This window comes from Cuculus canorus, chromosome 11 (assembly GCF_017976375.1).
Source record: "Cuculus canorus isolate bCucCan1 chromosome 11, bCucCan1.pri, whole genome shotgun sequence".
NCBI lineage: Eukaryota > Metazoa > Chordata > Aves > Cuculiformes > Cuculidae > Cuculus > Cuculus canorus.
Window position 1 is genome coordinate 17374705 of NC_071411.1, and position 24922 is coordinate 17399626.

A 24922-nucleotide genomic window follows, 5' to 3' on the forward strand; every position below is an offset into this window, starting at 1 on the left:
AATGCTTTTTACATGTGTGATGCCTGTGCTTCGTGACTTGGGGTTAGCTGGGGTGGGTTAGGAGGTCCTGGAGTTTTCCTTTCTGGCCTGGAGCAGAGTGGATGGAGGAGGTTTGAGTACATCTCATGCTGAAAAAAAAAAAGCCATGTGTCTGGACTTTTGCTGTGTTTCTGTGTCCTGGGGTGTTTGCTATTGAGAGCTGATGCAAGCTGTTAAAATTATTTAATCCTTGAACAATTTTGTTATCAGAAAGGGAATCAGCTGCTTTTGGTGGTAGGCAGAGACAAAACCACTCACCTGGTGGGGTTTGCTTAGTTCTTAAATTTGAAGTAGCCATGTGATGGGCAGCAGAGGTAAAAGGCAGGGGAAGAGCAAGGAGTGGGAAAGAAAAGAGAGAAATCCAGACTACACAGTATGAACTTGTCCTGGAGCTTTATTCCAACATACAATTACAGCTTTTCGTTGTTTCAGCATTATTCTAGTATGCTGCCCTGTGCCTTATGAGAGCATTTTAAGTGGCAGATCCAGGGAAATTATCAGCTATGATCAGTGCAGCAGATGATCGTTATAATTGCTGGTGCTCCTGCGGACTCTGGGCAGTGTGAGAGTGGCTCTGCCGGTCAATACATCTTTTGAATTTTGAAAGCTTTGTTTCTAGCTCCTTTTAATCCAAATTCGTTTGTGCTTAAAAAAAGAAAAATTATGGCATGCACCATGTCTGAAACTTGTGGATGTACGGCCTTCATTCAAATGTTCTTCTTTGATGCCAGCAGGAAGCAATGTTTCCGCGGGATCACTTACAGAGCAGAACTGCTCCAAAGGCTTGGCAGGAATGGATGTCGTTCTCAACTGGTAAGCAGCAACGCTCAAACGACTCGGCTGCCGTTAGCCGTGGGAGCGGAGCGCGCAGAGAGCCCCAGAGCGTGCCAGAACAAATAGCACTTAGGAAAATGATTTTTCCTTTGTTCCCTGCCTTTGTCCCTAAGACTCGGGAGCGGGTTTCCAAGAGCAAATTCAGCATTGCAGGATGCCGGACCGCCTGGCGCCAAGGATTGCATCTGCCTCCCCCTGCCGCGTGCCGTCACACAGAATGTGCTCGTGGATCTGGGGGTGATAATGGCTTCTCCCAGCCAGGGATGTAGGGTTTCAGGGGAGACCCCAACTCCATCCCAGGGTGCCTGCCTGGCTGCTTCCTCGCACTCGGCAGACCCAGCTGAGTTCCCGCTCTCCTCTCCATTTCCGAGCATCTGGCCTTGCTGCAAGGATTGTTTTGCTTCAAGAAATAAATAAGTACTTTGTATCCTAATGACCATGGAAAAGGAGGATGTGCCAGACTTTGGCCAGAGCACACTGAACCAGTTTTCCCTTTTCACACGTGCTGTCAGCTGTGGAGCTCGTGTGTCGACCTACGTGTCCAAGCACTTGCAACATCTTGCAGACACGTTGAGAAGGTTATTTGCGTGTAGCTTGCGTGGGGTTTTTACCCTATTTACTTCTCCAAGGGAGGCCAGCAGGAGTAAGAGAGATAGCAAAAACACCAGATTGTTCCTCTGTTGATTTTAAACGCTTGATGTAAAAGATCATTTACTACCTGACATGTGGTTAAAAGCCAGCGCTGGGGAGGAGCAGACAAGCTGCACCACTCGCCTGGGCCAGCACAGGCTTGTTGGAAATGCTGTCCGCCTTCTTCCCGCTGCAGCCAAAGCTCATGGGAGCTCACACACAGCAAGCTGAGGGACAAGGCCATAAGCAAGCGTCCACACAAGTGCACCAGAAGCCACTGCTTCACACATCGTTGCTCAGGCAGCTCCCTGGGCCGGTGTGGTACCCAGGTGGCATGGGGCAGACTTCTAGGGCCGTGGGACCATGCCAGGGCAGTGTGCTCCTGAACATGTGGGGGATGTCAGAGAATGCTGGCATTGCCCTGATTTTGAACAGAGTCCACTGCAGGTGATGATTTACTCTGCTGTGTCTGAGTGGTGGCTGACCCACCAAGGTCCCATTTTTGGGGACAGGCCAGCATGTACTGCCCTCAGAAGGCTCTTTGCAATAGCCTTGCACTGGTTTTGTGCTTTGTTTGATTTCCTGAAAGCCAGGCGGGATTGCCCAGCTGGATGTGCCGGAGCTGTTACAGCTGAGCAAGTCAGCACCCATCAGCTGAGCTGCGCCAGGACACGGCATGCTCCTTTGTAGTCCATCCCAGCAGTACAGTCATCCCAAACAGCCCGGTTTGGTGGGTGCTTTCAGTAAGGCTGCTGTACTCTGGTGAGTACAACCAAATGCTGCTTCCCAACAGCAATTCACTGTATAAGAAACGTGAACTTTCCCCTCCACCTCCTTTAATTCACTGATCAAAGAGATCCTTCATCAATGACTTAACTTCTCAGGTTGTTTGCAAACTTTTCCTTCAAGGAGAAGGTGTAAGACTACCCACAAAGGTGTTGGTGTGGCTTTTGTCTTTGGTCATCCCTGGGACCTCCAGGAGAAGCTGCAGCCCTCCCTTTATTTAGTGAGAATGGGGAGGTTTGTAAACTGTAGAAGTTAAACTGGAAACACACCCCAAGCCTAGGAAGACTGGAAACACAAAGGCATTTGTAAACTAATGTAATTACTTTCCTCAGTGCCTTTGAATAAAGTTGGCTCCACTTTAAAGGCTTTTTTCCTACCCTTCTTTCACATTATGTTCTTTCCTTTCTCCTGCTTTCTTTCTCTTTTAATTTCTGTTTTCTTCTCAGTACCCTCCCGTTTTTGTTCCAAGCAGCTGATAATTTCCAAAATGTATATCAGTTTGCATTAGCAAAACTTGGCATCTGGACTCTTTCCTTTTGAAGGTGAGAATAACACCCTGGGAAGATGGATATCTGCTGCGCCAGGTTCTGGTAGCACAGAGCCCGTCTGAGCACCTGATGACCTCCCCAAGGCAGGATGGGGCTTGCCCAGCCAGCAAATGTGCCACGACATCCAGCACCCTCAGCCAGCCTGGCTCCCAGTGCACTGGCCAGCCCATCCCCATGATATCAGGGCCCCTGATATTGTCTAAAATCTAATTTTAACTCAGCCTGATGTTTTCCATATTCCTCTGGAGTATCTCCCATCCAAATGTGAGCAAAGGTCAGAGGGAAGAGGGGCAAGTCGGGAAACTGAAGTTGAAACCTAGCCTGGCCCCACACATGGCTCGTGTGGGTTAATGATGCTTGTTAGGATAATCGTGGGCAGAGCAGATCTGTTGCAAGGGGAAATAGCAGGATGTGGAGCTGCTGTGTTGTACAGCCAAAGTATTTAATAATTAAACAGTTGAAGATAGCACATGATTTAAATGGGATATATTATCCGCCTCAGGTCATTGTCCTACGCTATTTTCCTTATCTGGATACAGCTCATGTTGCAGGACCTGTGAGGTCAGTGAGGAGCCATGCACTGGTGCTTGGGGGTCTGGATCAGGTCCTTTGGCCACAGTGGCCCTGCAAGGCTTGCTAGCTATAAAGGCTTGTGCGTGCTCCAAACCAGAGCTGGATGGAGAAGGAGTTATTTTCACAGAAAACAGTGACCTTTTGTGCAAAAGCAAAGTGCAGACTGAGCGATTTTAGCTCTCCAGTGAGTTAACATTTTCTGCAGGCCTTTTCCCTGAAAAGCTAAATTTATCTGAAAATCTCGCCTTCCTTCTTTATTTTTCCTATTGAGCATCCCAGCTGGACTGTGCCTCTCACTCGCAGGGTGAGAAATGCTGTTGTTGGCCAGCTGAGCATGGAGGCAGGGGATGCTGGCAGCCTGTGACCCCGTCCCTTCTGGGCTTGGCTATCGTGTCCAGGAAGCTGTGCACATCCCACAGGGAATCAGTGATGGATGAGACAATTTGGATTAATGTCAGCCTGGGCAAGGGGCATCCTGCTTTTTGCCTGCACTTTTGAGGGGACCTCTTGGAATAGGAGCAATGCTCCAGATGAAAGGATTTGTGCATCCCGCTGGCTTGGCCTTGTCCGCAGGAGAGATGGGGGATGTAAAGGCAACAGTAGAGGAAGCCATTGACAGACATAAGGAAAGGATTTTCTCCCCACGAGGTGTCCCATGGGTGCTGGGCAAAGACTGGCAGCTGCATCTGCTCCATCAGCACCCCTGCAGAAGATCTCTTTGGCTGATGCAGGTCCAAAGTGAAACTTTTTGGGTTGTTTCAGGCAATAGAACACAGGCTGGAGCCTGTTATATTTATTTATTTTGTTTTTCAAACCAAATTGCCCATCCCCGCTGAGCTATGTTGCTGGTATAATGGGAACCAGTTCCTGCAAACCTGCTGAGACTAAATGGAAGGTTTCCCAGTGGAAGTAGGAGCAGAGGACAGCATGTATGTCCCACTATGTTGGGCTCTGGGAATGCAGTGCTTGGGCTGCTGAAGAAGAAACTCACATCCCTGCTTTTTGCCCAGGGTGAGCATCTCACAGCTTGTTACTTTAGGGACTGGAGCAGCCTGATGGAATTTGGCAGCTCTTCAAAAACAAAGTCATTTCTAGTCTCCATCAAGGATTCGATGGGCAAAAAAACTTTGTTGCAAGAAAAAAAAACCCAACCTGAGCACCGGGGAAAGCAAGCAGCCTGTCCATGTGGTGGGAATTTGGCGAGAGAAGTCAGCAGACGTCTGTACTGGCTGGGACGGTGCAGCATGGCAGCACAGCAGCCTGGTAAAACATATGGCACCTGGGGCATCACTGGGAGATTTTCAGCTTCAGGCTCTGCTACAGACTAGCTGTGTAAACTCAGTGAGCTCATTTAATGTCATTATACTGCAAATAGTCCTTTTCAGCATGTATATTTGCTCCCTTGTGTAGGATGTCATAAGAATTTAAGTGTTTTTAATGTGCTTTGATGTCCCTGGATGAAGGATGCTCTATAAATGCAAAGTAAGTATTCTAATGTACGTAGTTTGTTTTCTTTTTAACATAACAAAATCCTTAGCAGCCTTTCCTTCTTTGACAGTTTCCATAGCTGGTGGGTCTGTTTCTGCTATGCTTTAGCAAAACAAATTTAGGGTTTTGCAGTGGCATATGCTCAGTGTGTTCTTCAGCTTCTTGACCTGAGTAGTTCCCCTGTTGTCAGCACTGCAGAGTTATGGGTGGAAATCTGCTAAAAATCTCTCTCTCTGCAAAACCTGATGATGGGGAAAGGTGGATGTTAGAATCAGTTTGGGGAAGAACCATAACTTGAGAAGAAAAGTGATTCTGGAGCAGCTTTGCTCACAGGTAGCTCTGAATGAGACCAGAGAGTGAGCTAATGCAGAGTAATTATTCCTAGATAGTGCCAGTTTTGGATATTTATTCTGAAATACAGTGTGATTTCTTCCTATTGAAGGTAACTCCCCGTATGAACCACCCCCAGCAGCCCGCAAGCCTGGCAGCGAGCTCTCCTGCCAGCCCGCCCCATTACCTGCCTCTGTGTCCCCATCCCTCAGGGTGACTCGAAGTAGCTTGTCATCCCACAGATGCTGTAGAGTGGTGTGGACAAAGAGGGCTTCTCTAGGGAAAGGCAGCTCCAATGGTGCTTTCCAGGCCAAAGCCAAAGCATGCAGCTGGAAAAAAAGCTGATGAGAAGCCACTGCAAAGGAAGTGTCATTTGGGAAAAGCCCTATGAAAGCTGCAGGCAGTGCAGCCGCTCTGAAACGAATTGCTGCAGTGTCTGAGCACTGAGGGATCATCTCAGGGGATTAATCCAAACACAGCAAAGGCAGAAAGCTGTATGCACCAGGAAAACAGTTTACATCTCTCTAGGCAAGCACAGATTTAAGGAAGCCAGCCAGCCCCCTTCTCCTGTCCTGGAGGCATATGGGGCTGCTGAGACTCCCAAGAGCAGCTGAGCGGTGAGAGCTTTGCCTTACCTTTCCCTTCTCCTGTTCTTCCCAAGCCATTGAACATCACCATGGCTACCTGGGAGCTGGTCCTCAGCCACCAAGCCCCATCCCAATGCCTGGCCCGGCCCCTGAGTACGCATCCCAGGTGTGGCAGTTGGAGGAGAGACGCTGGGGTTCGGGGCGTGCTTCCTCTCCAGGTTGCACCAGGCTCTGGCACTGGAGCACGCCGTGCCCCACCACGCTGCCTTTTTAATAGTTGATTTTAATGAGACGCTTCGAGACAGAAGAGAAAAAAAAACAAGCCTTCCAACAGATTTTTATCTACTGTTTATTTCCACAAATTGCTGCAGAAAAAAGCCTGGAGGGTTTTGATGGAGGTGGAGGCTGAGATAGCCGGCAACACGGAGGCTGCCGGGGCGCAGCCTTTTTAACCTCCCGTACTAAGGCAGGTGCTGACACATCCCTGCAGCCGGCGAAACATGCTAACGCTATGGAGGCTGACCGAGCAAACGGTAACAAGCTCTGCCGCTTCGCCAGGGCTGCCACCCGTCTTCCTTGGTGGAGAAAAGGCAATCAAACTGAAGCAGCACCTGGCTGCATTTTCCTGCTCAAAATCATCAGGAAGACCCAGCGCCCGCTGGCTTGGGGGGTGACTGCTGGCTGGGCATGGGGGCACAGTCTTGGTCGGGGAGCCCCATTGCAGTCCCCTCTTTTGCTCTGTAGGTGCACCAGTACTACAGCTGCCTGCCCGAGGACAAGGTCCCCTACGTCAACAGCCCAGGAGAAAAATCTCGCATAAAGCAGCTTTTACACCAGCTGCCACCGCATGACAATGAGGTTGGTAACTGGGAAGTGTCCTTGGACGTTGGTCAGGCGGCGGATGGGGAGGGGATGCACCTCCTGGGGTTGTGTGTGAAAAGCGTGGCTGGTCCTTTCTGCTTTTCGGGGGGATGTACTTGGAGTTGGATCCGGTTGCTATTTAAGTGCTGGTTTTGCTCCATGCTTGGATTGTGTTGGAGGTGGGGAGGGAATTGTTTGTTTCTAAAGTTAAGATATTTTAAATCAGCCTTCTTCAGATCTCTGAAACAAAAGCACTTTCTCAGCCCTCAGAGGCCAGAGCCGTGTTACAGGGAGCTTGAAATGCTGTTGAGATCAGCTAGGGCCAGATCCGAAGTTGAAAAAACCCTTTTCCCAAGCACTGCTTCCGACTCACCTTGGGAGTGGGAGGTGTGTGCGGAGGAGAGGTTTCACTTGGGCTGAGCCTCAGGAGCTGGGAGAGCCAAGACCAGTCAGAGTAAATAAACCTTCTTATATCTAACAAGAAAGATGTGAGACAGAAAAAAGGGTCCAGTCTTTGACATCTTGTTCTTGCCAGTGAGAACATCGGCTTCTGGTAGGCCACAAAATTTCCCTTTGTAAAAAAAAAGAATTATTTTTGTGCTATTTTCTGAAGAAGCCGCTCTGGAAAATGCGTGCAGGTAACTTGTTTGATCTAGGTCAGATTTTAACGAGTTTGCCTGCGCATGGCTGGGTGCCACAGACACGGTGCGGTGCTGCCAGCGCCGGGGGAGCTCCAGGCACCGGCAGGGGCTTCTCCCCATGTACCCTAGGGCCCCAGCTTGCCTTCCCTGGCAGCTACTGAAAACCCACATCCTCCAACAGATGAAAAACATAGGAATAAATGCACACAAACGCTGCTACTGCAGCCTGTGCTTCTACAAGCCAGAGGCACGAATCTGCATGCATTTCCTGCAGACTGGCAGATTTTGCAACCAGTTTCCCTCGTGCTCAGTTTTGCTCCTCAAGGTGTGTTGGTTGCTCACGTGAATAATTCTGTTCAGCTCCATGAGTTCTGCTCTCCAAAGTAACAGAGGCTGGCTTGGGCACTCGTGCTACACGTGGCCACCTTGGCTCTTTAGTTGTATTCTCCGCTGAGATGCAGCCAGCCAAGAGCTAAGCCTGCAGTGTGAAAACAGCCAGGAAAACCTCAGAGTTTCAGAAGCTTTGGGGAAATTGTATCATTCATTTTTATATCCTTTTGTTTTACTTATTTCCTTATTACCTTCCAACGCAGAGGTTTTGCAGATATGCAAACTTGACCCTATGCTGGAAGAATAGTTGGAGTTCCCAAATAGCTGGAATTCCATTATTTACATAGGGAAAACTGATCGCATTCTAGAAATGCCAGTTAAAACATTTCGAAGCTGCTGTAAGAGCTCTGCTATAAGGAGAGAGCAGGAAAACCATCAGTCTGATTGCTGGATCTGGGTGAGACTCAAGAGGACCCAAGTTTTAGGGGTTTCCTAATGGTTGGAGAGCAACCTTCCTCCTGCCTTTTCTTCTCTTGAAATTTGGGCTGAACCCTGGCCTGACTGAAGCCCCAACAGCAGTGGGACTCCAGCCTTCCCTAAGCCGAGGATGGAGGCTGTTGGTGTAGCCTCCTCAGAGAGATTTGCAGAGCCCACGAGGCCGTGGCTTGCTGGCCGGGGAGGCAGGGACACCCGTAATGCTGAGCATCACTTGCTTTTTTTAGGTCCGCTATTGCAATTCGTTGGATGAAGAGGAGAAGAGGGAGCTCAAACTCTTCAGCAACCAAAGGAAGAGGGAAAATTTAGGGAGAGGCAATGTCCGACCGTTCCCTGTAACCATGACAGGAGCCATCTGCGAGCAGGTAAGTAGAGGCTGATGAACTGGTGCAAGCAGGACAGCTTTTGAATCACCCAAGTGAAGCTTACAGGACCAGCACCCTCCCCATGCCCCCCTGTGAGCTCCAAGCACTGGGGTCAGTCGGTACGCATGCGAAAGCGCCCATAATATTTGATGTGGAGTGGTTACTTCAGCTCCTGGCCTTGTGCAGGGAGGAAGCTGTTGATATCTTGGCCATAGAATGGAGGTGAAGAGAGATTAAGAGACAGCAGAAAGGGACTGTGAATTAGCATCTTCTTCTGCAGTGGGTGCAAAAGCGGCTGTTGGTGATGGGCTGCAGTGGGCTTGCCAGCCACCCGTTAAACACTGGCTTTTCTGGCAGTGCGGCGGCCAGATCAATGGAGGGGACATGGCTGTCTTTGCCTCGCGAGCGGGACACGGTGTTTGCTGGCACCCTCCCTGCTTCATCTGCAGTGTCTGCAACGAGCTGCTAGTCGACCTGATCTACTTCTACCAAGATGGGAAGATCTATTGCGGCAGGCACCATGCCGAGTGCCTCAAGCCCCGCTGCGCAGCATGCGATGAGGTAAGAGCCAGCTCACCCCAGCTTCTGTCCACTTAAAGATATGTCCTGCCATGGATGTTACCTGTGGGGATGGCATGAGAGGCTTCCACTTGCCAGCTGGAGGATATTTCCCTTCCATCTGCCCTGGCAGCACTGGGTGCGTTAGCACAGGAGTAGCCTCTGCTCAGAGCCATGCACGTGAAATACAGTGGTTTGGCTTTGCCAAGGGTTCATGCAAGCTTTGCCTGGGGTTTCAGGTGAGCATCTCAGGGACTTTTAGTTGCAGTCTGCCTAGAGGTGTTCTGAAAGAGGTCCTTGTCTGCACGCAGGGAGGCTTTGCATGAGCATTTCTTCCTCCATGCTGTGTGATTTTAGCGCAGCTGTGTCTGGTGGTCCTGCTTTCTCCCCTCTTCCTCCAGAAGAAGCCTCTGGTAGGATGAGTGCTATATTTCCTACAAGACAGTAGTGTCTGAGAACAAGCCAAGCTGAAATAGGCTTTGAGAGAGGAGATTAACGGGCTATAGGAAGCTGAAGAAATGGAATACAAAATGAATACAGAAAACCATACAGAGTCGCCTCTGAGCATTTCTCAAGTGTCAATCTCTGTTTAAAAGGCTGGTGAAAGAAATTGTTCTGGCTTTTAAAGTTATGAAAACCGTAGTGTGGAAAACCATATGTGCTATAAAATACCACATCCCATCTATGCAAGCGTGTAATAGTAAAAATCCAAGGCTATATGCGCCTCAAATATGAAGAACGTTGACGTATGTATCCAATTAAATTTGTACTGTTACCAGTAAAAAAACAATTCCTAACCATTTGACTGGCCCTATTTTCTTGTGGCTTAGGCTGGGTAATTTTTTTTCATGTACTTTTTATCGTTGCAAATTCCCCTGCAAGTCTTTCATTCAGCTCCTTCTTTAAAATGGACTTCTTCCTCTGAAACATCCGGCGCTTAATTGCGATAAAGAGTAACTCAGGGGTAAGCGGAAATGCAAGGGAAAAGCTTTCGGAGACACCTATGCCGAGGGAGAGAGCCAGGGAGCGGAGCCAGGCTGCTGCTTGCTTTCCCGGCTTGGCCTTGAGAGTGGAGGTCGCGTGGGGATGGGAAGCAGAGGCAGCAAAATAACATCTGCTGAAAACATTTTGGATGGCTGCTTCACCAGCATGCCTTTAGCAGTCCTCCATGCCCATACCTCAGTTTCCCCGCTGGTATGATGACTTTGGAAGCACACAGGCTAGGGTAGAGGTGATGGTGAGGCGCCACGTAGCTCCATCTGCTCTCCACTCCAGAGAGCTGCCACTTCTTGTGTTTTCGCTCATCCTTTGTATTCAGGTCCCTGTTTCAGAGACAGGTAGATGTGTTTTGAGTAAGTGGCTGCTCTGTTCTTCAGAAGTCCGCCAGATCGATAGATTGTATATAAGCGTGTTTATTACCCTGATCGACCCCTCCTGCTGATGGATGTGCTTAGGAGCACGTTACTATTAGCTCTGCCTTAACGCTTTGTAGTCCATCCACTAACGCGGTCCTGAGGTATTTGCATTTTAATGGATTTCCTTAAGAAGTGATGGATGCCCCTGCCACAGGCGAGACCACAGGAGTTTCCCGTGCAGAATAGGAAGATTAGTGGTAAAATTTGAAGGCTGTATGAGCCAAGAGACACAAAGGTTAGTGCCTGTGTCCCAGGTTCCCTCTCTGACCGACTCTGCTCCCCATTTGTGTTTCCCCCCTCCAGATCATTTTTGCTGATGAATGCACCGAGGCCGAAGGGCGGCACTGGCACATGAAGCACTTCTGCTGCTTTGAATGCGAGACGGTTCTGGGAGGACAGCGATACATCATGAAGGATGGCAGGCCCTACTGCTGCAGCTGCTTCGAGTCCCTATACGCTGAGTACTGCGACACCTGCGCCCAGCACATCGGTACGGGCCCCTGCCCTTGGCCCTGGCACAGCCACAGTGCCAAGGAGGGAAGCGGGGCATATCTCTCCCTTCAGGATTGTTTCTGGCAACAAGAGCTGTTGCATTAGAGACTTTGACAATGACACGGGGCAAGGGGCAGGATTTCTTGCAGCTAGGGTATGCCCCAGCCCTGTGGCATGCAAAGAGGCACACGTCCCTCTCGCGTCTCGCCAGGGAGCTAGCACAGTAATTTGCTTAGTTAAACCACAGCTTATCGCTTTTCATGGTCGGAGAGGGGGAAACTATCCGAGAGCAACCTCAGGAGTTATTGCATCTAGTGAAAGCTTTCTCTGGTCAAATATAATGAATACTTTTTTTTTTCCTTTAAATCTCTTTTTCCTGTAAACAGCCTGCTATTTGAGTCTCAGTTTTTTTCCAGCCAAGAATGCATCAATTAATGAGCTACTGACAGGAAAGATGTTTGTTCATTAGGCATCGTTATTGTTTCTGTTTACCTTTTTTAACCAACTCGCCAATAGATATCCTCAGATAGAAAGATATAATGCATTAGAATCAATCTATGTTTCTAGAGCAGTGATTTACAATATACTTTATTCTGGGAGCTTGCTCTGCCCGCAGCTCTCAGGGGTGGAAAGCCAAGCAGGCTGGAAAGCCACCTTGCTGCTCTCCCCGATCCCGTTTGCCACTTGACTGAGCATCTGCAGGCGCTCGCAGGCACAGGGGCAGCCCTTTCTTTGTCCGTGGAGGTGAGCTCACATGTTAAAATAATTCATAGGCTGCAGGGAAAGAAAAAAAACACAAACCATTTGCTCTTGTGCAGCAGCCAGATGGCGAGAGGGGGAAGACTGGGGGCTTCAGAGAAGCACTTGGAGAACGTGTTTGCTGTGACCTGCAGCACATCCTTCCTGAAAGCTCAGCTGCAGAGCGGTGAAGAAGCAGCTGTTATTGCTTCTCGCGTGCTCCCTTCTCTCCTGCTTCTCCCATCTGCTGTTCTCTCCCCTGTCCGTCCGTCCAGAGCCTGCTGACTGTCAGGTTTTGTGGGCAAAGTGCCTGTTTCAGTGCATATCTGCACATTCCTAGCAAAGGAAGGACTGCAGCCATTTTGCTGCAAGTTGTTCCTTGTAGTCACTGAGCGTTGTGCTTAAGAGCCACATAAATCACAGGTAAGCTTGTGCTTCAGACCTGGAAAGCTTGGCTTGGGTAGCTGAGGATGGAGTAAGGAGGTTGTTCTCTTCCTCTGCGAGATGGCTTAGGGGCATTGGAAAAGGAGCTGATAAAATCCCACCCACTGTCTTGTCTCTCCTTTGTCCACAAGCGTAGCACTCCAGTCTATATATAAAAGCATTTTGCTCATTATAAGGGAAGAAAAAAGAACCCGATTACACTAAATCAAATTTAGCTTGAAATAAAATAAACCATTAACATACTGTTCATTTGTAAATTCTCTAGGGGCAGGCGGCTCCCCCAGCGACACGGCTGAGGTGGGGTGCGAGCACGTGCCATGCACACGTGTGATGCAGAGCCATGCCGTGCCAGCCAGCCCGTGCTGTGCACGGCAGTTTCTCAGGTAACAGGGGCTTTTGCCATGAATGGCAGCTTAAACAGGAGAATAAACATAATTGAGACCTCAGGAGCATTGCTCACAGCTCTGACCAAGAACGATGTGCATGCAGCAGGCAGAGCCAGTGCCTGCCAGCAGCCCCAGGGTTTCACTGGTGAGGGAAAGGCTCTCTGCATCAATTGTTTTACTTAACCCAAGGGGCAACCAGAGAAATGTGGCTGGGTGGAAGGCAACAGGATGTGCTGTGATCCCTGGGACCAGCTCTTTTCACTCTGTTTTGGAGAAAAGGCCCCAGTAGCCAAAATAAAGTTAGGATGGGGCCACAGTAGCAGCAAGGGACAGGGATGTGATCTGCTGTTACATACTTCACCAAGGCAGCACAAATTCCTAATTATGGTATGGTTGGAGGCTTTTTGTTTTCTCAGAAAGGCAGCATATTATTTCTTTGACTTCAAGGATTTTATGGAGAACTTCTTGCATTCCTTTGCTTTATGATCGGAAATATCCCTATTTAATACAAAATAGCTTGAGGCTCAGTTCTGCTGCCTTTGCCAGTGTTGAGTAACTACCAAGCAAAGGCCTGCAGCCTGCAAGGAATTAGGAATGTGCTTAACTTCATGTGTTGGAGAAACCCTGTGGAGCAAGCCTGGGGGTGTGTCGCATGTGGAAGATGCACATGTTAAGTGCAGTGTGATGCACGTGGGATGACTGTGATGTTGTGTGTCTTCCCTCTCAAGGTATAGACCAGGGCCAGATGACGTATGACGGCCAGCACTGGCACGCCACCGAGACCTGCTTCTGCTGCGCACAGTGCAAGAAGTCCCTGCTGGGACGGCCCTTCCTGCCCAAGCAGGGACAGATCTTCTGCTCCAGAGCCTGCAGCATTGGCGACGACCCCAATGGCTCCGACTCCTCCGACTCAGCTTTCCAGAGCGCGCGAGCAAAGGAGTCCCGCCGCAGTGCAAAGATCGGCAAGAACAAGGGGAAAGGCGAGGAGGGAGCACGCAGCCCCTGCAACCAGTTGCAGGTCACCTCCAACCGCCTCTCCACCGATGTGGACCCCCTCTCACTGCAAATGGATTTGCTGAGCCTGGCCAGCCAGACACCAAGCCTCAACAGAGAGCACGTGTGGAGGAGCCGGGATGAGCTCTATCACTACGGGAGCAAAATGGAGCAAAGTCAGTCCCAAAACCCTTTACAACTTCTCAGCCAGTGCAACGTAAGAACCTCCTATAACCCCAGCCAGGTCCCAAGCTCGCAGCCGGATTTATGGGCGAAACATTTCAGCAACCCAAAGAGAAGCTCCTCGCTGGCGATGAAGGGCCACAGTGGCAGCTTCATCCAGGACTGCAGAGAGGACTACTACTCGGGGAGGCTTCGTTCGCAGGAGAGCTACAGCGACATGTCCAACCAGAGCTTCCCTGAGACCAGAGGAAGTCTCAAAGTCCCCAAGTATGAAGAGGAAGGGGAAGGCGGGATGCCGACACCACAGTGCCGCACCCGGCACCCCATCAATGCTCTTAAGTTCACAGAGGACCTGACACCCACTGAGCAGACTCCTCGTGGCTCCATGGAGTCCCTCGCGCTCTCCAATGCAACAGGTATGTCATCCCTGCTTCAGTCACCCTGCAGCTACTCTGGGACCTCTTCTATCTGGTGGGGCCCCTTGTGCTCTGAGTCAGTGCCCTTGCAGGTTTCATGCCATTACAGGGGTGACCTGCAGCTTGGGGACCTCACTCGGTGCCACGGGCTTACCTGCCCGGCCTTGGTGTGCCTGGCAGCCCCTCACATTGTGCTTGCTTATATACCAGCTGCAGGGCTTTATAGATGGCTGGCCTTTCCATGTGGAGCAAAACAAATGTTTCCAAGCTCTTTAATCCTCCCTTTTGTGAACAGGGGAAAAAATCAAGGCCAGCTGCTAATGCAGAGGCAGATTCCAGCATTCAGCATTTAAAGAACCGCTGTCAGCTGCCTTTGGGAACTAAAAATATTTCTAAAAGCTTTGAAATTGGGCCTGTTAACCCCTTTTGCATTTTAAGCTGTGCTCAAGCACATAACTGGTTAAAAGATGTTCTTCTATGCACCACTCTCTTTATCCTCTTCCCCAGTCCTCTGGTAGAAACTGCCAGGAAAAGCCAGGCAAGATGCTTGTCCCGTCAGGCTGAGCCCATTTCTCCTGAGCGCATCCCTGGGTGATAGTTCTCAGCTCTCTCACCCGAAACGTGTTTGGGTTTCATTTTGTGGCTGCGGGAATGCGACTGCATGCAGGGACGTGTTTGCGGTGGGGCTCTGGTCTGTAGCGGGTGCTGGGGAGGCTCAGACCCCTGGGCACGCCGTCCCACTGCAGCCTGGTGTAGATGCATTATCAGAAGGCTGTGCTCATTCGGCACAGCTCTCGCTTGCTTCTAAGACCCTCAGCAGAAAGTTTCTCAGAAAAGAAAATACTGAGCCTGTATTGCTCACCAAAGATACTGCCTTGCTTTTTGTTTGTTGCTCCCCAGCTTTTTTCTGTTCCAGCTAAGCTTTGCTTGGATTCGGACAGGTCCTGCACCTTGTCCTTGCAAAATGTAGTCAGTCTTGTTGTCACCAGCAGCGAGCAGCCTGCAAGGTGTTGGGCACACTGTTGTGAGGGCCTCCCGTGGCGTGCTGGCGCTGGGCGGTGGGGATGCGCATTGCTGAGCCCCGGAGAGCTGAGCTCCGCTGAATGCGAGCTCTGTGCTTCTGCCCTGCCTGGATGGACAGGTTTGCTCTGCTTCGCCTGTGCCTCCTCGCCCCGCTTCTGGGTTTCAGTGTATTTGTTTAGGAAAGTTTCCAGCCTCATGCCAACATGTGAAGCTATCTCTGTGTTCAGCTAGGGTCTCCCTAACCAGCCAGTGGAAAAGCAGCAGAGGAGAAGCTAATGAACTGGAGAGGGTTCAGCTTCGTAAGGTATACAGGGAGGGACAAGGGATGTGAAACAGTGAGGGAGTTGGGAACTGCTCTCCGAAACAAGGTTCCCCAAAGCAAAGCCCCACATTTCCAGGCCTCTCATGTTCCTGAAAACTCATGTTGTGTAAACTCCATCAATACAAAGAGTCTTGAGCAACACCGAGTTTGGATGAGCAATCACTGCGTATTGATGGGATTGTTGCGTGCTTTGGAGCTGAAGTGTAAGAAGTTATCTGGGATACAGGTCAAGAGACAAGAAACGTGGCAAGGCCTTCATTATTAGAGTGGAAATCCTTCTGTCTTTCATTTTAGAAACGCTTTTTTAAAATGCTGTGAGGGAGGTTTTCCAAAGGCATTTCCTAAGTATGAATTTCCTTACGGGCAGTGCCTGCCTTTACAACTTGCTGCTTTCTTGCTTCCTGGAGCAGATGCTCAGCGTGATGGAGCTTGCCACGAATTTAAGCAGTTCCTCTGCAGAGTGAGGTGATAACATTTTTATTAATGTGTAAGATCTAATAATTTTCCTTGCTTTGAGACGTGGCTCAGCGTGAGCTGGGGGCGCTGCGGCAGTAACAAGCAGCTCCCTTAGGGCTGCGTGTGCAACTACAGAAGACACAGTTATCATCCCACTTAATTGGCAGTGTTTTGTGGACAGGGAGATTCCATGACCTGGCTGAGGTCTGCCGGGGAGCAGGCTTTCGGGCAGGGGGTGTCCAGGTGCAGTGCCTTGCTGCCTGGATTTTTCCATCCCCATGCTCCCTGCCACGGCAGAGCAAGCTGCCCAGCAAGCACCCACCCCTGCAGAACTCGCCCCAGCGCAGCCTGGGGGTCCGGTTCTCCCTATGCCCTCCACTCCGCATGCCCCAGCTCTGCCTTGCAAGAAATTCGCAGGCATCCAGATTCAAGGATCCAGATCCCTTTGAACTACTGATTCTGCACAGTTGTTCCATCCTAGAAATAGTTAATACCGCATCCATCTAACATTTTATAGCGTTGCTGAAAATGCTCTTTTTTTATAGGGTGCTGAAGGGCAAACAGTCCCTGACCTGCAAAGCACACTTTAAAAGCTGGTCCCTCCCTGAGAGCAGATTTTGCTGTGATGTTTCTATTACACCTTAACTACTAATTAGCTGGAGACGTCAGTAAAGCAGATAATACATGGGGTGTGCAGCAGTAGTCCTTGTCCTCTGGCCGGAAAGCTGCCTCTGCTGAACAGGTCTTGTCCCTGTAATATTTGTAATGAGTTCAGTGCAGGAGGGAGGATCACCCACTGGGTTGGTCAAGACCTGCGTGAACCCACATCTGCTGCAAGACCCCAGACTTTCACCTTACCAACCAGACTCTATTTAATTGCTTCAAAGCCAGGTCCTCATGGGCTGGTTAGGGGATGTGACAATGTATTAGTCCTGGGTATTTGCCCTTAAAGTGCTCGTTCTGCTGTGCTGTCTCCCCATGCGGAGTAGTATACCTGCAGACACCAGAGTGACAGAGGTAGCCATGACCCTCCTTGTGCTTCATTTTGAGGTGCGAATTAGATCACACCACCCTCTGGCCTGTACCTATGTAGTTGCCACAAGTGCTGATGTGATTTAACCACATCCACTGGCAAAGGGCAGAGTTTCATCGAATCACAGAATTGTTTAGCTTGGAGAAGACCTTTAAGATCGTTGAGTCCAACCCTTAACCTAACACTGCCAACTCCACCACTAAACCATGTCCCTACATCTACACGTGTTTTCAATCCCTCCAGGGATGGGGAGTCCACTGGTGCCTTGGGCAGCCTGTTCCTGTGCCTGACAGCCCTTTCTGTGAAGGAAGTTTTCCTAATATCCAGTCTAAACCAGTCTAGTTTTCCTAATATCCAGTCTAAACCTCCCCTGGAGCAACATGAGGCCATTTCCTCTCATCCTGTTGCTTGTCACTTGGGAGAAGAGATCAACGCCCAACCTCCTTTCAGTAATTGTAGAGAGCAATGAGGTCTCCCCTCAGCCTCCTCTTCTCCAAACTGAACAGCCTCAGTTCCTGCAACTGTTCCTCATAACCCCTGTGCTCCAGACCCTTCACCTGCTGGTTGAGGGCATCGCTGCTTTTCTTCCACATTTCTGTTTAAAAATCGCTTCTCTGCGATCAGCCGAAGGCTGTGACAGACTCTGATCTGCCAGATCTTCTTCACGAAGACTGGGTCCTCCTACTGCCCTACATGGCCATTAGATTGAGGCAAAGAGCAAAAAATACTTCCTAGAGCATGTTCCAAGAGGGAGCTCATTTTTGCTGGATTTTGTATTATCTTTTGTATTTGATTTCCTTTGGCTCTTTTTGCTTTTTGTTTCTTTAATGGCGTTAGCAACAAAACAAAACAGTGGATGCTGTAGCAATGTTTACCCTATTAGTCCTTCATTGAGCAATCAGGATGATGCTAAGATGGAGCTTGTCCAGGAAGTTTGTCTCATGAGAAGGAACCTGATCCTGCCAGAGGTCAATCACTCCTCAGAAGATACGTGGTCCATCGCAACCCTGCTCCCAGTGCTTGTGCTCTGCTTGTGCTTGCATTGCCCTCTAAAAAGGTTTTGCCATCGCTCTGTGTGCTCACAGCTGAATTAGAAATCAAGAGCTGATCTCTGGTGATGCTAAGCAGTCATTTCCACAAAAGACCAGCTGGTCAAATAGGCCACTTAAGAAAGTACCTGCAGGCTGAATGTTATTCTTTGGGAACAGTCTCTTTGTGTGCAGCTTGCAGAGAGCAGGGGTGCTTTGGAAGCAGAATTCATGTTGAACGGTGATGCTGTCATATGCAAAAGGAGAAATAGAGTTTAAGTATTCCTTGGGGCATGCGTTTGGGTGAAGGTAACAGCCTCATCTGTCACAGGCATAAATCCAGGAAAGAAAGATGTTAAACTGGTGCCTTTACAGGGTGGAATGTGATTTCACATGTATGGCACACATTTCTCCTGGCGTCTGTGCTGGGAGATGTCCAAAGTTCCCAAATAGCTTATTTTTCTAGGACTAAACAACAGCTGTGGTGTACCCAGAAAGCAGAGAGAAGGAATGTGTGAATATGCACTTGGGTATGAATATGCACATGGGTCAGCACTGAAGAGGGGACTGGAGACAGATGATGCCATCCGATCACTCTGCAACTTAGACACACATGGGTCAGTGTCTAAGTTGCAGAGTGATCTCATGGCATCATCTGTCTCCAGTCCCCTCTTCTTCCTCTTCCTGAGGAGGGGCTGAATGGATGGAGGAAGTAAAAAACATCTTTCTCAGGGCTGGGTTGTGTTTTCCAAGAAGTGTTCAATGACCCTGCTTCTCCTGCGCCAAGGGCTTGGGAGCATCTCCTGAGCACCCTCGGGGATGGCAGTGAGGGGCTTAGGGTGAGCAAGGTGCAGCGGCTGGTCCTCATCCCTGTGTCCTCAGTGGCACTGCATCCCATGGGTGCTCCTCTCCTCTTGGCTGGAGAGAGTGGCTCCCCAGGTGCTTCAGCTGAGTTACACAAGCCAGAAAATGACACACTACCTGTTCTTGACTATTTCTAAGAAAAAGGAAGCTCCCGGCTCTCCAGCGTGCTCCTACCACCCTCTTTCTCCCAGACACAGGTCGCATAAAACTGCTTCCAAATCAGAAGACGGGGGACCCCTGAGAGGATTTCTTGCAGTTTTGAGACCCAAGTATAACATTTCCCAATCCAAGCTGGGTCATTTCAAAACCGAAGATGTGAGGACAAAGGTTTTCCTTTCCAAAGGCCAATGCCAAAGATTATAAAACTTACTTGAACATTTCTTCTCCCCCTCACCCGCCTTCTGCTGCTCAGCAGTGGGAGGCCTTTGGATGTACCAGAGCACATGGCGTAACGACCATACCAGAGGGAGAACCAAAAGTAAGGAGATGTTGTTGGGGAAAGCAACAATACGTCATCCCCGACCCAGCATGTTGGCCACCCTGCCTTGTCTGGGGAGCATGTAGGAGCTGATGGTGCTGATGCAGGAGTTACAGGAATATTTCTAGGTTAAAAGCCAACCCCTTTACCAAGCAGCACCTACGTAGGGACTTCTTTTAATGAGCCGGACAGAGGGACTGATCGGGTGGGAAGTACGCCCAGACACCCTTGGGGTGGCAGGTGGGGGTGCTGTGGGGGAGGCTGTCAGTACTGCAGCCCACTTGGCAAGCACTCTGCTTTCACCCAGTTGTTTACTTTCTGTGATTTCCAGTTGTATAAGGGTTCTGCTTTATTTCTGCACAGCCCAAGGTTGCTCAGAAGTGAGATGACGCTAAGCTATAAACAAAGCCTCAGGCAGGCTGTTTCTCCTTAAGTTCCTTTTCGGTTCTTGATGTTGAACTTGAAATAAACCCTGTTTTAGGGTTGGTGAGGATGTGCCTGCCTGGTGCTGTGGGAGAGAAAAGGCTCTGGCATCGGGGACTGGACATGAGAGGTACTGCACCGTCCCCTCCTGTGCCTCTATAGCTTCATTAAACACAGGTTGGCTGAGTTAAGCACAAGGTTTTGGCGCAGGCGAGCGCCTATGTAGGGCTCAGGTGGTGAGGACTGCGATGCACAGGTATGTGTGTACACTGTGATAAATGTAAAGGCAGGAAGCAAACATCAGCATAGCCCTGTTAGCTTGTAATATCCTAAGTTGGGGCATTTTGCAGTCCCTGCCAGAGTGAAGCAGACGATGCTATCTCTGCAGTGGGGTGCTGGCTGCGGTGGGACCTCGCCCTGTGTCAGCCCAGCTTCGCAGAGAGTTTAATTTAATGGAGGCTGGGAACTGCTTCCCCTCAGAGTGAGCTTCATTCCCAGCCTCACACACCCAGTAAACACGCTCTCTGCGGCCCCTGTGCTGTCATTTGCCAAGTGGTTTAATAATTCATAATTAATGCAACTTGCTGTCCCAGTTCAGCAAATCACACTGTGAGATTTAAGCGCCTCTGAGTGCTTTGTTGTGGCAAGTCTGTAGAGGTGATGCTCACGAGGAATATCTTTGTGCCGTCACTTTGCTTACTCGGTTGTTATTTCCCTTGGCAATGTTTTATGGGATAAACATAGTTCTTTAGAGCGGTGAAGAAGGACTTCAGAGAGGATTGTACAGCATGTTCTTAGCAAACCTTAACACTAATCAGAAACCTGCTTTGTGTTCCCAGTGCTGTAGTGATTTCGAGTGTTGCATTGAACGCCCGCAGACGAGCTACAGCTTTCACTTGTGTTCATCTGAAAGGCGTGTGTTTCCATGGCTCCGGGGTGAAATATTGAGCCTGGCAGCCCCACACAGTGGAGAATGGCAGCAAAATAACCTGCTGGGTCCACATGTGCCACGGTGCTGGGCCAGTCTGGCCGTGGGACGGCCACTGCACTGCCAGCAGCAGGTGCCATCTCTCCTCCTCCAGTGCAAGAGCCTCTGGGCAGCCACCAACGGATGGACACTTGGTGTCTCTTGGAGCATTATTTAGCAGAAGGAAGGTCTCATGGTGTCATGCTTGGGTTTTCAGCCTTGGAAAGGGATCAGTGATGTGGCAACAACCATCTTGCGCTACAGTCCAGAGCAGGGCTCTCACTTTCCTGGATGATCTCGGGAAACGGATTCTTAGGTTTCCTCATAAGAAAAAAATAACCACTGCATGCTGGGGTCTCCTCTCGCACACTCTTTCTTCCAGGTTAGGGCTTAATGGGGGTATTAGTGTGTTCCCAGATGAAACACTTCATTGAGAGGGAGGTGCAGTGGCTGTAAATAATTACTGGTGATTCAAAAAGATCAAGCCTCAATGCACTGGTGTAGCTCTGAAATGGCAACTGACTGCAGGAGAGGAGGGTCAGTGCCACCTCTGCCCCAGGCAGGGCAGTGCGGGACCAGAGACCCAGAGCCACCTTGCCTGTGCTTGGGTATCCAGCCTTCAGGAGCTCGGGAAAGCCTCTGGTGCCGGAGCCTCCCCAGCTATCCTCTGCTGTGATTGCACAGGAAGGGTTTTCTTCTTCTCCAAGCTAAATTTTCCTTGCAGGAGTTCACGAGACCTGGAGGATTATGTATTCCCCTCCTCTTTGCAAGCATTTTTTTCCACATTTGAAGACTTATTATATCCCCTTCAGCCTTCTCTTGTCTAGACTAAACAACCTCCGCACTTTCAAACTTTATTCCTAGGTCATGTTTTCTAGATGAAATTTTTTAGACAAATGGTTATTGCTGTCCTCTGAACTCATTGCGGTCAGGCTAGAGCACTCCTGCCTTGCTTCTGCTATGCCTTGCTGAGGCTTTGCAGCTCCACAGAGGGGAGCAGGGTCTTTTTCTGAACTTTAGAAGACTAATATGGATCTAACCCACCTCATGGTGCTTTACACTTCCCATCGGTGTAAACGTTAGTTAAGCCTGCCGGTACTTCTGCATGTTGTGTTGGTTAGAAGTCACATCCTTGACCTTGTACCTGCTTCAGCACAATAAGAGCTGCGCAGAGCTCTTGATGTTTTCAGTGATGCTATAAAAGCACAGCTTTGCTCCTAAGTGAGCAAAAGAAATCCTTCACTGCCACTGTGAGCAGATAAAACAAAGTTTCCCTGGCCATCCTACTTGCTGGGTCACTTGCAGCTGTGGCTCCCCCAAAAAAGGCTTGTGCACACGCAGCCTGCCAGATCTTCCTGGGAAGATGCCTTTGGTCCTCAGCAAGGAGCGTGTCCCACTCTGTTCTATGGAGAAACGAAGCCGCTGGGTCTGGGTGGTTTTGCTGCAGTCTCCCAAGCCCGGGCTCCACGATGCCCTGAACTCCATGTGTTGGTGATGGTGGTCTACGTGCTCTATGCTGGATTCTTCTCACAATCCATATTTTCTCAGTGATTCAAGGTCTTGAAATGGGTGTGCTTAATTGTAATCAAGCTTGCTGAATGAGCAGCCAGAAACCTCCCCTGAACCTAGTAATCACTGATTAAACCTTATGCTCTTGAGCATGAGCTGTACATGTATCCCACGCTCCTTGTCTGAAATTGCTTCCTCCTGTGCTGACCAGTGCTTTGAAGAGGAAAAGGAAAAGCACTGGCAGTGTCTGCTGGAAGTGCATACAAGTGGCTGGAGACCCTCATCCTGCATAAGCCAAACCTGTGAAGCACTGGTTCTGCCTGTCGCAGAGCCGAGGACCCCATGCATCACAGCTTGCTTTACTTCCAGCAAAAAGAAAAGCAAGTTTCACTGCGGGTCATCCAACTCCACCAGTGATGTAGAGGATGTAGATATGTCTCACTTATTTTGAAAATATCGTTCCACTTCTTCCATATCTCAGAAGCTTCTCCCTAGATGCTTGGTTTTGTTCTCACTAGGGGCAGGACAGGAGGAGCAAGGTGGCTGTGGCAGGGGAGCCGAGACCCATGGATGCTGTCTGATGAGGCTGGCTGTGCACTGGGGGACAAGGACCAGTTCACCCCATGTCCCCACGAGAAAGGACGAGGTCAGCCCCTTTCAAACAATGCTGCCAAAATCAATCTGCTGACACTGCAGAAGCATTTTGCAGTGTTTGGAGCTGTATTCCTGCATGGCGCTGCTGTTGCACGCTCTTTTTTGTGGAGCCGCGCCGATTCTTTTAATGAACAGTTGAATAAATGTCACCAAGGGCTCATTTTCTTTGGCGTCAGCTATTGTCTGACAGATCTGATTAAGGCCAGATTCGGCTGTCAGCAGTTGTGATTCACGTTCAGATCAGCTCCACCAGCAATTCCACTGTTATTCTGGCCTTTCATGAGGTCTTTCTGCGTGTTCTTCAGTTGCTTTTCCCTCCCGGAAAGCTGCTGAGCTCCTCCACAGTGGTACAGGAGGGACACGGGGAGCAGTGCCTAATGCATCAAGCAGCATCACTAGAATCAAAGGCAGCAGATCACGGCTCCAGTGGGGAGGTGGTGTGTGTTGGGAATCGCGTCCTCAGAGGGGATGGGGAGCCCAAGTGGAACTGACTCAAAGGGTGGTCAGTAGGGTTGGGTTAGCTTGCTCGGGATCAACATGCCTTAGGAAAAAATGGCATGAAGCTGGCTTGAAAAGCATGTACTTCTTGAAATAAAACATGGCTTTAACTTTTCTTATAACCCAGCCTCTCCCTTTTCCTGTGGCATTCAGGGATCACCTTCACTTTACCTTCCTCTGTAATTATAAACTCCATAAACATTCCCATTAATGGCAGAAAAGCAAATGCGCAGAGAGACGTGGCTGCGGTGGTTGGGACTGGGGGAGCAAAGCCAAATCATGCCGAGACCCAGAGGCGGCTTGTACTCAAACGCTAAAGCTCTCCTTGGTGCCACGGAAGGGAGGATTTGGAAAACCTTAGAAAACAGATCTTTGCAGAATCTCTTGACCTTTTTAAGGCTGAGTCCAAAGAAGCCCCGAAGCAGCTTATGAGTGGGCTTAGTGACAGCAGCCCTTGTTCTTGTTCAGGTTTGGCAGGCAGCGGCTAATGCCAAAGGAGCTGAGCTCTCAATGAAATGTAAGCAGCTTTTGTTAAGGGAAAAAGAAGTTTATTCTTGAATCATGGGATGGGTTGTTGTTTTTTTTAATTAATTTACAAAGTCATAAATTCTCGGTGGTTGCGTAAGGGCTGTGCGTCATGTTGAAAATCCTGCTGATGGTGCACAGCTCTCCGTGTTTGGTCTGCACGGGGAGTTTGTCGGAGAGGGACGGGGAGAAGAGTGCCAAAGCAAACACTCTGCATTTGATTTTGGATGAAATGGATTTCCTTTGAAACAGCTTGCGAAACATGTCCTGAGCTTGCATTGCAAGCACTTGGTGCTGCCAGTTGTCAGGCCAACGTAGAGATAGTCAGAAAATAGATAGAAAACACCCAGAAAACAGGTGGCAACGTGGGGTGTGTTGAGTTTCTCATTGATGGGCAGGTGCTGAGCAGACACCCCACTTCTGAGTGAAGGCTTTCTGGGCTGGAGGAAAGCATCTTGCAGGAGCTCCGGGCTGACTGGCACACAGGAGAGACCCAGTGGGCCACAATCCCAAGCAGGGCAGCCCATCAAGCTGGAACGGATGTTCCAGGTTCCTGTCCATGTGCAGCTCCCTGCGTATCCGCAGGGATAGCCTGACCTCTCTGCTGTCCTGCTGCTTACTGAGAGCTCCAGCAGACCTTCTGAGGTCTGGGTGTTTCCTCAGCTCCTGGGAAACGTGGCTGCACACACATGACCAAGGCTGTGCCTTCAGTTCCCCCACAGGTGTCATTCAGGGTCCCTGGGTGGTGACAAGCCTGAATTAGTTAGTATCCCTGTTTTCAGCTGCCCCTGACGTTGTTCAGTCCTTCAAAACATGTCGTTGTTGCACAAGGTGTGGGTGCTGGATCATGGCACCCTAGTTATCTCAGCGTGCAGGAGGCCTCAGGTTACCTCTGACGCATAATTTCTCACTGGCATTGGTAGTTATTCCTATCAAGTCACAGACAGTGTGGACATATGGGGAAAGAAGTCGTGAAAAGCAACTTGGAGTCCGACTCAAAACACGTTAAA

At 49.7% G+C, this 24922-nt stretch overlaps 1 protein-coding gene across 6 annotated transcripts in view; it reads left to right on the forward strand.

Moving 5' to 3' along the window:
- Positions 1-24922, forward strand: part of PRICKLE2 (prickle planar cell polarity protein 2) — a 108871-nt gene that overhangs the window by 81135 nt on the left and 2814 nt on the right. For 4 of the 6 annotated variants that reach the window (XM_054076518.1, XM_054076522.1, XM_054076523.1 and 1 more), the window contains 5 exons: positions 6560-6673; positions 8370-8507; positions 8865-9068; positions 10784-10970; positions 13269-14132. In XM_054076518.1, coding sequence (XP_053932493.1) covers positions 6560-6673; positions 8370-8507; positions 8865-9068; positions 10784-10970; positions 13269-14132 — 1507 coding nt within the window. Of the gene's footprint in view, positions 1-612; positions 853-2028; positions 6349-6559; positions 6674-8369; positions 8508-8864; positions 9069-10783; positions 10971-13268; positions 14133-24922 lie in introns of those variants that run through there. The other 2 variants (XM_054076520.1, XM_054076524.1) reach the window with 2 other exon arrangements.